This window comes from Bubalus bubalis, chromosome X (assembly GCF_019923935.1).
Source record: "Bubalus bubalis isolate 160015118507 breed Murrah chromosome X, NDDB_SH_1, whole genome shotgun sequence".
In the NCBI taxonomy this organism is placed as follows: domain Eukaryota; kingdom Metazoa; phylum Chordata; class Mammalia; order Artiodactyla; family Bovidae; genus Bubalus; species Bubalus bubalis.
In genome coordinates, this window is record NC_059181.1 from 18,718,480 (window position 1) to 18,732,638 (window position 14,159).

General features: G+C 36.2%; 1 protein-coding gene across 12 annotated transcripts in view; it reads right to left on the reverse strand.

The window, feature by feature from the left end:
- BCLAF3 (BCLAF1 and THRAP3 family member 3) overlaps positions 1-14,159 on the reverse strand; it is a 51,976-nt gene that overhangs the window by 13,587 nt on the left and 24,230 nt on the right. For 11 of the 12 annotated variants that reach the window (XM_025277232.2, XM_006041388.3, XM_025277231.2 and 8 more), the window contains 5 exons: positions 11,292-11,467; positions 9,666-9,780; positions 8,863-8,926; positions 7,284-7,399; positions 1,415-1,529 (listed from right to left, as the gene is read on the reverse strand). In XM_025277232.2, the coding sequence (XP_025133017.1) occupies positions 1,415-1,529; positions 7,284-7,399; positions 8,863-8,926; positions 9,666-9,780; positions 11,292-11,467 (586 nt within the window). The remainder of the gene's footprint in view (positions 1-1,414; positions 1,530-7,283; positions 7,400-8,862; positions 8,927-9,665; positions 9,781-11,291; positions 11,468-14,159) is intronic. The other variant, XM_006041389.3, reaches the window with a different exon arrangement.

Sequence of the window (14,159 nt, forward strand, 5' to 3'; positions counted from 1 at the left end):
AGTGTTGTATGAGGCAGTTGTTGCTGACTCAGGCTCCTGCTTTAAGTAGATGCTCCTGCCATGACTAAGAAAGTATCAGAAAGCAGAGAGTGTGTGTGTGTGTGTGTGTGTGTGTGTGTGTGTGTGTGTAGAGTGTGTGTGATTTTTATATTCTCTATTTTTCCACTTATTATCAATACATTTTTTGTTTTATTTTAGGAGTTGCTTTAATGTTTATAGTTGTTGTTGTTTAGTCACTGAGTTGTGTCTGACTCTTTCGCAACACCATGGACTGTAGCCCACCAGATTCCTCTGTCCATGGGATTTCCCAGGCAAGAATACTAGAGTGGTTGCCATTTCCCTCTCCAGAAGGCAGAGTATTAAGACTGCAACTACAAAGAACTTGAAGCCTTTGATGGGAACATAGAAGATGGGCCCATTCTGAAGATGGATTTCTTTTTCCATAATCAATAGTCTTATAACCTTCTATTTATTCCATTTGCTATGGAGTCTACTTTTCACAAATTTTCCTCTTTCACATCTTTATTTCTCTCCCCAGTTCAAGAAAAGTCATATAAAATCCTTTTCCTAGTAGTCATCTTGAGTTTATACTAAGTCTATATATTTGAATAAGTGCAAAAAGACACATGTAATGAGATGAGACTGTGGGGGACCTTGAGAGCGAGGAGGCGTATTCTGTACATGAAGGGGCCAGTGGGAAGACTGTACCAGGCGGCTTCTGATGAGGCTCCAAATCATCCCCAGAGTCCAGTATCCAGGCCCCTATGCTATTGCCTTTGAATATGGGCTCTATCTAGTGACTTGCTTCTTACAAATGGAGTATGGTTGAAGTGATGGGATATCACTTCTGAGATTAGGTTACAAATAGACACTGCTTCCATCTTTCTAGCTGTCACCTGCTTGCTCTTATGGAAGGCAGCTGCCATTCTGTGAGGTGCCCTTTGAAAAAGCATATCTTTAAAAACAGAAAGTAGATTAGTTGTTAGCTGGGGGTGGGAACAAGGAATAAACAGGCTTGAGGGATCTAATAAGGGTGATGAAAATGTTCTAAAACTGGATTATGGTGATGGCACACATATTGGTAAATTAATAAAAGATCATTAAATTGTATGCCTTCCCTGGGTGAATTTAATGGTATGTAAAATAAGCCTTAATAAAATTGTTACAAAAAATTTAAGGAACCTAGTTCTACAATACATGCAGTAAAATCCTGCTAAATCAAATGAGATGATCATTTCTTTGGTCATAATAACTATAAGCCTTAACAGAATCTTAACACTGAACAACAGAATCATAACACTTATTAATAAACAATTACAAACATGAAAAACATTGGTGGTCCATGTACCTAAAGATACATGTGAGAAGGAAAATGGAACATACAAAAATAAAAAAGTTGGGAATACAATCTTACCGAGCAAGGTTTCTGAATAAATTTTCTAAAATTTGATTTTTCAAAAGATGTAGGTTTTTGGAATTCATCAACATGAGTATCCTTTGACCTTGAAAAACTGGAATGCTGATCACTCCTAATAAAATGAAAGAGAAAATAAGAATCTTTTATTAGTTTATGTTTATCCAACAAATAAACAAGAGAAATCAAATTACACCCTTCGGAAACAAACCAGCACGACAGTAAAAAACAACAACAACAAAAAAAACCCTCAATTATCTATCACTACTAAAATTACAAATAATAGTTACGAGGGCTAAAACCCTCATTTCTTCATTTTTCTATGAACGTTATTTAGCCAAGTTGGAAGTTAGCAACAGGGGAAAATAGTATTCTGAGGACCAGGGTTCTTAATCTGGAATCCAAGGACAGGCTTCCTAGGGCTGTAACTCTTGAAATCATACACAGACTGTATGTTTTCTGAAGGAAGACAGTCACGGCTCTTGAGCCTTTGGCGGCACTGGATGGCCCCCCCTGGGCCAACAGACTCAGTGGCTAAAGTTCCAGAGAAGAGGCGGGTGAGCAACTTGGGCCTTCTCACTGGTAGAGCTGGGGCCTCTGTACTCTGGCTCCCCTCTCCTTTTGAAGTGAGTTCTGGAGGCTCCCAAGGGTTATTCCTGACCAGCTCTACCCAGGAGGGAGGTCCTTCCCTGGCTTCTCCTCTGACCCTGCCTCATTCCCAGAGCCTTCAAGGGGTTCTCTTTCTGTCACATCCTGCCTCTCCCACAGTGCTCCTCAGACCCTTCCTGCTCGGTGGCAAACAGAGAGCTCACAGCCTTGGCCTCACTGCAGTTCTGCTACAGGACCCCACTGACACAAGGACAAAATCCACACTCCCCCTCACTGACCACCAAGGCCTTTCCGGTCACACCCTTGCTGCCTCGGCCAGCTGCTTCATCCTAACCTCCCCAACACCCACACCAAACTGTGGGAACATCAGCTCCACGCGGCCCTTGGAACACACCACAAAATCGTCTGCCTCTACACGCTGGCCCATCCGGTTCCTCTGCTGCAATTTCCTTCCAACTCAGATCAAACTCAAGAGTGAGCCCCATTTGAACCTGTTCCAAGAAGGCTTTCCCAGTCCCCTCTGCAGTGGACTAGGGGTCCCTGCTCTGTGCACATACAGCACTTTGGGGTCTTCACAAGTATCATTTGCGTTTGTAACTACTGATGTGCCTTCTCACCAAGCAAGGTACAATTTCTTCAGAGGAGACACTGCCAATAGCTTGTTTTATAGTCCCAGCTCTGATCCTAGAACCTGACATGAAATAGCCACATAGGATTTTTTAAAATGTCAAGAAACCTTATATTCTGTCAAAATGCTCACGATATGATAGTAAGTCAAGAGCAAGGGGTGAAGTAAAATACTGAGGATAATTTCACTTATTTAAAATATACATGTATATGCCCAGAAAAAAATGACAGGAAATGTACTAAATATTAACAGTAATCATACCTGTACTACTACTACTACTTTAAACAAAACAATGGACTTTAAAAAATCCTCTTTACAAAGCATGTATCTGATAAAGGGGTATTACCCAGAATATAAAAAGAATTTACTCCTCAATAATAAAAATACGATAATCCAGTTTAGAGATGGGCTGCTACTGCTGCTAAGTCACTTCAGTTGTGTCCGACTCTGTGTGACCCCATAGACGGCAGCCCACCAGGCTCCCCCGTCCCTGGGATTCTCCAGGCAAGAACACTGGAGTGGGTTGCCATTTCCTTCTCCAATGCATGAAAGTGAAAAGTGAAAGTGAAGTCGCTCAGTCGTGTCCGACCCTCAGTGCCTACCAGGCTCCTCCATCCATGGGATTTTCCAGGCAAGAGTACTGGAGTGGGGTGCCATTGCCTTCTCCGTTAGAGATGGGCAAAGGATTTGAATAAATATTTCTTCAAAGAAGACACACACAAAAGCACGTGAAAAAAATGTTTGACAACATTAGTCATCAGGGAAATGCAAGTCGAAACCACAAGTAACTACCTAAAACCCACTAGGATGGCTATAATCAAAAATATGATAATACCAATCTTCACAGCAGCATGGTTTACAATAGCCAAAAGACAGACACATGTTCATCAAAAAATAAACAAAATGTGGCATATCCATACAATGGAATATTATCCAGCCTTATAAAGGAATAAATTATTTTAATGAAATACTGGCACAGGATACAACATGGATGAAAACATTATGCCATGTGAAATAAGTCAGACTGAAAGGTAATATTATTGCATGATTCTATTTATATATGTATGAAGTATTCAAAATAGGCACATTCATAGAGATGTCAATACAGGCATGAGGGGCTAGGAGTCGGGGGGATAGGGTGTCACTGTTTAATTTGTATTGAGTTTCTGTTGGAGAAGATTAAAAAGTTCTGGAGGTGTTGGCTGCACAACACTGTGAATGTACTTAATTCCAATGAATCTTATACTTAAAACAGTAAAATTCAGTGTTCTAAGTCAGTGCTCAGAACAGTGACTAGAACATAGACATTAATATATAAATATTTGTTGAATATATGAATAAAAGATCTTTACAAAGTTAACTCTAGTTCAGTAGATACAGACTGTTACAATAGCAAAAATAAAAACTGATGTTTTCTAAAACCCGCCTAGATAAAAAGAAAATCTAGGCAGTTTGATGTTCTCTTGAAGTCTACTGATAATATTTAGAAGCTGCATTATCACACACATACCACACCCCTCTAACACAGCACCTCAGTGACACTGTAGGGAATTTATTAATGCTGGTGACAAGTGGGAGAAATAGTGTGTCAGAAGGACACATAGAGACTTTAGGGTAAGAAGCCAGTTGCAAGTAGGAAAAGACAGAGAACACCAGGGTCTTAGAGATAAGACAGAATGCCCTGATGTGAGGCTTGCTTGGGAAAGACTTTAAGGTATCAGGGAATAAAAAGTGATCCAGATCTAAATGCATTATGATTTCCGTGTCTCTGTCCTGTCTATACCTTTGGAAAATCTTTCATTCAACAAATATGAACTGAGCCCAGGGCAGTGGGGATACAGTGGTGAGCAAACACAGATGCAGAGCCTACATACAACTTTTAAGGGAAAAAAACTGCATAGGAGAGAAACAGTTATATCCTATGACTTATAATTTTGTAATATTTCATTTCTTCTAAATTTCTATAGAAATCTATACACTGACTTGATTAAAAAGGCTTATAGAAAAATATTAGTGAGGTCAATTTCAATAAACTGAATTTCTATAAAAGGATAAAATAAAAAGTTTTTCTTATGTTAACAAGGAAACTGAATTAGGATAAAATGAGAGATTAAAGGTTCTATATTATCTTATTTAAAAGATGAACAATAACAGCTGTTGGTGAGGATGTGTTGAAAATGGAACCCTCACACCTTGATAGTGAGAATGTAAAATGGTGCACCCACTATGGAAATAGACTGGCAGTTCATCAAAAAGTTGAACATAGTAATGATATGAACCAGCAATTCCAATCCTAGGTATATACAGAAGTGAAAACCTATGTCCACACTAAAACTTGCATACAAATGTTCCAGCACCATAATTTACAAAAGTCAGAAAGCGGAAACAATCCAAATAACCATCAACCAGTGAATGGATAAACATGGGGTGAATACATACAATGGAACATTACTCAGCCAGAAAAGGATTATTTATGCTCAGTGTGTGTGTGTGTGTTCAGTCACTTCAGTTGTGTCTGACTCTTTTGTGACCCTATGGACTACAGCCTGCCAGGCTCCTCTGTCCATGGAATTCTCCAGGCAAGAATACTGGAGTGGGTTACCATGCCCTCCTCCAGGGGATTTTTCCAACCCAGGGATCAAACCTGCAGCTCCTGCATTGCAGGTGGATTCTTTACCACTGAGTCACCAGGGAAGTCCATGCTCAACATGGAGGAACACAAAAAACATTGTACTACATGAAAGAAGCCAGTCACAAAAGGACACATATTATATAACTGCAATTATGTCAAGAATAGGCAAATCCATACACATAGAAAGTAGATTAATGGCTGTCAGGAGCTGGAAGGACAAAGAAATAGGGAGTGACAACTAATTGTACAGGGTTTCTTCTGGGGGTGATGAAAATGTTTTGAAATTAGATAGTGGTGACAGTTGCACAACTTTGTGATTATACTAAAAAGTACTGAATTGTTTACTTTGAAAGGGTGACTTTTATGGTAAGTAATATCTAAAAAAAAATTCTCATGGCTCCACCAAGACACACTAGCCATCTAATACAAATAAAACAGCTCAACAGATCCAGCAAAAGACAACTTGCCGGAAGACATTTTTGCACACAATGCTATCCTCAAAGCTAACATTAATGCTGACTAACTACTCTGCAGCTTACATCCATCACTTTACTTAATCTTCACCACCACCATGAGGTAAGTATAATTCTTATCTCTATTTTACAGCTTAAGAAAACAGAGATTAAGTAACTTGTCCAAGGTGAGTCACACAGCTAGGTTATCTACAGAGCCAGGTATTGAACTCAGGTAAAACTCCATTGCTCAAGTTCTTCATCACCTCAAAGGGTAAAGATATATTCTAAAGCCTCACATGGTCTTTATAGTATGTTGATTATCTAAAATCTGTTTTAAAACCCTTTTTTCTTGGTACCCTGAGTTTTTTGCACTTGCTGAGTCAAGAATAGCATGACAGAGCTTGTGTCACTAAAGAGCAGTCATGCCATGTCATATAGGAAACTGGAGATCACCCACCAAGAGACAAGATTTTAACTATTTTATTTTCAATTATTTCATATGCCTCAACATGCAGTTTTGCTATCTTTTAATTAATCCCAAACTTACTGTCAGTATCAATTCCAGTTTTAAACAAGCTCTAGTATCTTGACCTAGTTACCCATAGACATGACTTAAAAGTCTAGTCAAATATATTAATTTTTGAAACTAAGGACTGTGGAAATAGAATTAGCACCAGCCTTTTCTATTCACACATTCCCACTTTCTGGGAGATCCAAATAACTTAAGGACCCTTGAGTGAACTGGAAATTTTGTCCTGTTCAATTACACCTCATAATCATATGGGGTCCCAGAGTTGCCATGAGTTCTACATAGTTTTCAGAACTAGAGATTAACTGCGACCACTCTAGAACACTCAGAAGCCCTAAAAAGAGGTACAGGGTGGGGAACGAAAAACAAGGATCTACTGACAGTCAATGTGCCACTCATGGCATTAAGTGCATCACATGTGTTAGTTCATGTGATATTTCTAACCTGTCCAACATAAATTGGTTATTCTCACTTTATAGAGGAACAGGCTCCAAAAACTAAGCAAGTTTGCCCAAGAGCAAACAGTTTATAAACTGGCAGAGGTAGGATTCAAACCCAGGTCTCCTCTGCATTATCTACTGCACCTGCCTCTGCTTCATGGACAGACACCCATGAAGAGTTCTGAAAGACGATAGCAATAACCTCAGGAAATCTTGCAATATTCAAAGAATACCAGAATCTAAAAGGCAGAATGTGTCAGAGTTTCAATCGGCTTGAGCCAAATAGTCCATATATTTGCTGGTATTTGCTCCTGCTGATATTAAAAAAGCTATTACACTTCTCTCTAGATCACAAAGATCTCAAATACTCACCTACCCCATAATTTTTATTGTTTCAGTGAAATAGCACATGATGACCACTGAATAACTCTGAAACATTTTAATAAACATATGACATGGATTTGAAGGATTAAATTCCTACACTAAAGTGAAAATTACCATCACACACACAAAATTGGAAAATATGCTAAAACCAAAAGCTCTCTGATAAGAGGATGTTTTTCATCTACTGATTACCTCTCTGCAGCACTAGCTATGTGAAAAATGTGCTCATCTTCATTCTGTAACCGTTCTTTTCTCCTTCTTTCAATGTCATGTCGTAGGTCACTTGGATCTATTATTTTGACCAGAGTCTGAGGAATTTTGACAGAAGACAAACCATTCACATTACTGTTAGTTGCACAAAGACCATATTGAACAAGAACCTTAAGTTAAAGTCCTAAATAAGTTATCTTGTACTTATCTTGTTAATGGTAGTATAAACAGATAGAAGTATTTTGAGACACAATTGACAAAACACAGTCAGAAGAGTTCGTAACACTGAACCAGGAATCCAAATTCTGGGCCTCTATACCAAAGAAAAGTCTATCTATCCAAGTATATTCAAAATGTTTTATTTAAAAAATAACAAAAAAATGAAAGCAACTTGAGTGTGAAAAAATTTTAAAGGAGAAGGGAAGAAAAATTTATGGCAAATTTAAGTCATAGGAATAATGTACAACCACTTAAATTATGATGATATAGACTATGTGGAAGTAAACATGGAAAAACACTGAAAAGTTTACTAAAACTTGCAAAGTCTCAATTATAAAAAGGTCATTGGGAGTTGAGAGACTTTACATAAAAGGAATGTTATTATAGCTTATGTAAAAAGAAAAAGCATCCAAAATTGCATGTACTGTGACAGTGACTATGTTAAAATTTCAGACATAAGACTGCAAGGAAAGACAATCAAATAATATTTTGTGTTAAGTGAATTAAAGGTAATTAAAAAAATCCTCAAATTTCCTATAAGTTTATTATAGTATTTTGATTAACAGAAATTTCCTGAAAATATCATTGATTCAATAAACTAACCTATCTCTATAAATTCAGTAAAATTGTAACCATACATGTGAAAAAAATTATTTACATATTTTATCACAAATGTATTTATTAAAATCTCTCCTCTACAAAAACTCTTCACTCTCAATGAATAATTAGCAGGGTTTTTAGAACTTGATATACTTTTCCTAAAACAAGAGCCAGTTTTCTTCCTCCTTGGCTAGTTAAGATAGTTTTTCTAATAGCAATGAAATGAGGGTAGGCAGAGGTGGCAGGGGTGGGAAAAATACAAAAAAGTATTATTTTCATTATTTTGTTAGTTCATACTCCATAGAATCTTTCATATAATCTTCAGTAAACAGAAGGGCAGTATCAAATGAAACTAAGTTCTTTTGCATGCATTCCACATACAACTTAAAATATATCCCACATGACTGCTTTGGGGAAAAAAGGTATCAAACATACTGTCTGCAAGATTTATACTGTGAAGTTTTGGGATGAATATTAAACACTATAATTTTATGTCAATTTTACAAAGCTGTAAAATCCTTAGGGACTGTCTCTCTTAGGGAATATTTTTGTCTTTTGCCAGTGTTCTCTTTGCAACCTGGCTGAAAACTAATCACTTGGAGAGCTTTGTAAATTTCAGATTCCTGGGTCTCAATCATCCTTCCTCACCCACTTTACCTTTTTTACTCCCAATGACCAGTTCCCTTTCCCATTAGTTTGTCAACAGTAAGATAATCCCCCATCAAAAACCATATTCACTTACCTGTTTTGAGTCATATACCATAGTTTGTTTACTCTGAAGCTCGGCCAAAGACATATCTATTCTCCTAAAATAATAAAGGCATATTACAATTAAATAATTATGCTATACACTGATAACTCGATTCCATTAATACAGAATGGAATTTGAAATAAAGCTGGTGTGTCTTGAAGGAAGAAAAAGAAATCTGCTACCAGGTGGTTTTTCATCTATGTGGCAGCCTCCCAGGACACACATATCCTGTAAACAACATCACAGTGAAGCCTTAGTAGTTCTCAAATCACTAGTCTGTGTAACCTTAAACTTGGCTCCGGTGATCTACTGCATTCTAACATTGATTCAACTCAGCTCACAAGACAGGGCGCACCACCTGCTTGGACAGGTGCCAGCAGAAGAAGACATATGTTTTCATCCGGCTGCCCTCAGAACAGTCATTTCTGAGGACATGAAGCAACCCATGATTTCAATGGCTCGACAACTGTCTTTCATTCTTCCAGTGATAACTTCAGTAGGCAATTACTATAGACACAGCAGAATCAAAGTTAGATAGGTAAATATTTTCAAAGTCCTGCACATTTAAACAATGCTAGTCATGGCTTCGCGACTTAGCAGCAGCAGTCATGGCTTTAATACAACCTAGTCTATCAATGTGCACTGGCCTAGTACCTACTTGGGTCAGTCCTGTTTTAGGCAGGAAATGCTGTTCTAGAGTCTACAGTAAACCCAAGAGGCAGGCAGCATGTTCCCACATCTTTTCTGAGGCTTATTCCCATGAGTTATATGGGCGTACAATAATCAGTCATTACCTGTGAATTTCTGGATCCGAGCTCAACTTAGTTTCATTTACATCTTCAGCTTTTTTAACTTGAATTTTTGAGAAACGCTCATGCAGAGTTATTTCAGGTGATGGAAAATAATTTGCTGCAAAAGGAAACAAAAAGTTTTATCTCAGTGTAAAACTGATTCCACTTAAAAAGTTATATATACAATAAGCACAGGAGTAAGGGACTATTAAAAAAACATTCAAACTGCTTTCTCTTAAAAATATGGGACCTAAATTTATTTCACAGACTAATGTGTAGTGCTCACATGTTTTTTCCAAGCTCAAGCAACAGTAAATGGATTTATGAATGCAAAGATTCTGTTCCTATTTGGCATTCCTGCTTACTTGCCAGAGGGAAAAAAAAATATTGGCTTTTTCAGAGAGAGGACCTTTCTTCTCCAAGGTAAGAGCTTCCTCACTGTTACTATATGTGGGAAGTAAAGCTGGCATAGAGCTCTACAGTTCACTTAGAGCAAAAATAATTTCAAAAACAACCCTAAAACATCAAAACAATTCTGAACAAATGCTAAATGCTATGGTTACATATCACAGAAGGCTTCCTAATGCCATTTTTCTTAGTGTTAACGGAAGTTCATGAAGACATTCTCAAAGTGCCTATGCTACAAGCTTTGAACAGAATAGAGAGTAAGATAATACACTTGACCCATGAGAAAGCTACTTTAGCAATCCTTTTCCCTAACATACTGTTCCTGTTCTGGGACAATCTCCTGGGTTCTTCTGCAATACCAGCTTCCTTTTTGCCAAGGACCACACTTCCTCTGGGTGAGAGGGGCTGGAATTGAGAAGGTGAACTGTTTCAAACTGCATTCTTTAAAGTAAATATATGCCATAGTTTGAGGGCTGCAGAGAAAATAATTCATTTGCAAAATGTTTTAAGAAAGTAAAAAAGATCAACACAATCATCTAGTAAGAAATATAAAATTAAAATTTTGAAATTCATGAAAGATCCTAGCTTATAATATGCAAATCTGCCTTAATTATACAGCATCAAAAAGAAAGTTATTCTACATGACTAAATTTTCCAATTAATGGAAACTGGCCAGAAGCAAAAGCAAAACACAACTCAATGAAAACCTTTAAAATATTAATTATGCAATTCCCTGACGTCATAAAGTAAAACAAATAATACTGGAGTCTTTTACTGATCACTTAGCATCACCCTTATGGCACAAAGTCCCAGTAACACCCTTGGGGGCTTTAGGAATATGACCAAATGACCTACACTTCCAGATTTCTCGAGCTTCTTGAGTTTTATACCTGGCTTTTGTTATTTCCTCCTTTCTACTGGGTTATCGGTATTGTTTCTTTCTGCTCTCAGTACACCTGTCCTTTGCAGCAGCCAACCTCTTCTTTTATAATTTTCAATTTGTAATCTACTATGAGCTGAAGCACCAGATTATTGGAACTACATAAAAAGAACTGGCTTGAATTAATATGTGCTACTTTCTTCAACAGATTTCCTAATTAATGATTTAACTTATAATGAAATATTAATTACTATTACAATATCAGATATTTACCTATATCTCGTGAAAAGTCAGTACATTATTTTTGCGTTATCCCTAATGTATGTGCGAAATATACCAACCTTTAACTTGATGGATTATAGTTATGATTTGCTGAGCAAATTCTCCTGTAGGTTTGTTTTCAGTATTCTGAGTTGAGTCAAGATGTTCAAACACTGGATGAAACTTTTCACTTTTCCTGCCAACAGCAACCAAATCATGTGACATCTGTCTCTCTGTGGAATAGCTAGAAGCAACCCTAGAATAATTTGTAAATGTTTAACTAAATTTGAGACTATTCACTGAGAAAATAACTTATTAAAATTAATCAAGATAACTATAAAACTAAAAATATGTTTATTTTTTTCTTATAATTAAGGCACTAAATTGTATGCCATAAACATGTACAATAATGAGTAGGAGAAAACAGCTATAGGCACACAGTCTTGAGTTCTCCTTTTCAAATCAGAGATCGTCAAATATTTGCCACTTTAATAATAAAATCTTCAAAATTCTAAGCTAAACAATTTTTACTTCGAAAAATACAGCATGGCATTGAAGACACTCAATATGCAAAATATAATCAGATTATTTTCTACTCCCAAATGTCCATAAAACTATAAAGCCAGCAAGCTGACACTATCTTGAAATACTACCATTCTTTACAAGCTGATATCAAACATAATAATGTTTCTGACTTCATAAAAATCCTTAAACCTCTATGTCAGTAATGAGCTGAAACTAGTATTTTGAAATCAAATTCTGTTTAGCTTAATCACTTACAAAGTCTCACTGAACTCTCAGAAAATAGCCTTAGTTGTTAGCAAAATTATGATCATGAGAAGCAATGATACTGTTCACCCTAAATATATCCTTAAGGATATACTACCATTTATAATATAACCCCAACCATCTTACCATTTTAATACTTTCTGAATCTTAATAACTTTCATTAAGCACTTTCCTGACCTTCAAGTACCATTATAATTTCACGATTATGACATATAACAATTATTCATGCCAAACAAAGGGGCTCAGAGCTTACAAATATTAATCTTTGCAATACCTCTATGCAGAAGGTGTCATGATACTGAGACAATAGATGTCATTTGTTTTGCTTTTCATCCCCGAGGTTAAGCATTCATTTGCATGTAATCCTTCCAAATGTCATAATGGGAAAGTATACTTTATTCTAAGAATGCTACTCCCGCTTAAAACCACTCAAATTCTTCATCTGGAGGCAGTTTATGCATCAGAAAAGAAAATGCCTCATTATTTATATTTATTCCTCATTTTGGACCCAAAACGGCACTAACCAGCTTATATCCATCTCACTCCTCTGCATTTAACTCTGAATAGCTTCTGGCTCTTCCTAAAAAATAAGTTCATTATCCAAAGAATTAAGATTTACAACTGCTAGGGTTTTTTATGATTATGTTTCAGAATCCAAAGATAAATCCAAAAGAGAGCCCTGAAATATATTTTAAATAATAGCCGCACCACTAGAAAAAAATATCTCTTCATACAACAAAAATCAATCGGATGGATACATTTGGGGCTGTGGGTGTACACATGCACGTATTTATTTACTGGCATCACTTAACAGCCATATATCTAAAACTGCTCCAAGGTTATGAAGGGCTTAAAGATATTCTTAACTGAAAATTTTAACTCTTCTAGCAAGATGGTTTTAAGTGCTTATTTTTAACTTCTCAGAGGAAAACCTTCCATCTGATTTTTCATGCTCCCTCTTAAATCAGCCCTGTTGACCATGGCAGAAACATGGATGAGTGACTAAGCCACAGGCTGATGCCACTGCTATGGTTTCCTTGACTAATCAGAGAGACTTTTCTTAGAGGGCCCATTTCTCCTCCTAATTTGTTCCAAGCTTCTCATTCTATATCTGGTAACTAGTAAAGGACATTTAGTGATAAATGTTAGAAGCTAGAATGGACCTGTAACAACCTCTACTAACAAAGTAATTAGCCTCCAATTAAAATAAATAAATTTAAATAAAAAATAAATTTAAAAAAAGAATTACATATGCTTTCTGTTCAAAGGGGTTTAATGGTACAAAAAGCTCTTCCATACCCCCATAACAGCTTTACATTTTTTTTTTACAGGAGAAAAATAAGATGTTTAAATAGAATAATAAAAATGATTCATTTTGATATTTGGCAAAACTAATACAATTATGTAAAGTCTAAAAATAAAATAAAATTAAAAAAAAATGATCTATAAGGGGAAATCAGTTGATAATGGTTTTCATTGCAGTCTCAGTTTCCCCCAAGACAAAACCAGCTGATAAAGGCTTCCAGTTTTTCACCAGATAATTATTAAAATTTACTTGTAATTTATGATTACTGTCATAACTCTTATCTTCCCACTCCAAGTCCAACTCTCAATTCATAGGAATGCTGTGGTATACTTTGAAGCTATACGTAATTCTTGATATTTACCAGTTTAAAAATTTTCTCTAGAGATACCCCACAAGATTTTTAATAAAAAATATAAAAGTGACCATCTTTCTAGAAAATATACATGAAAAGAATATAACCTGAAATTTTGTTTTTTAAAAATAACTATACTGTTGCTATAAGCAAAAACTTCTAGAGACTTCAAAATGCAAAATGTTCTAGGTAGTTTCATTTGCAAATTTAATCACCTCTTCGTTTATATTTTAGTATTTCCTATGACATTACTGATCAACAAGTTTACAATTTCACAAAATACCCCCAAAACAAGTAGTTAAACTGGAAAGACCAAATGTTCTCATTTGAGATGCATTTTAGACACTTTTAAAAATTAAAATATAGCCATCACCTGTATTCTATTAAATCTTCTGGGTTCTCTGTTTCCTCCCCCCACTTCACCCCGGTTTTCCTTCTCTATTTAAGGATATTTCCCCTGATGTTCATCTGAGTGTCACACATAACAACTAACAAAACATT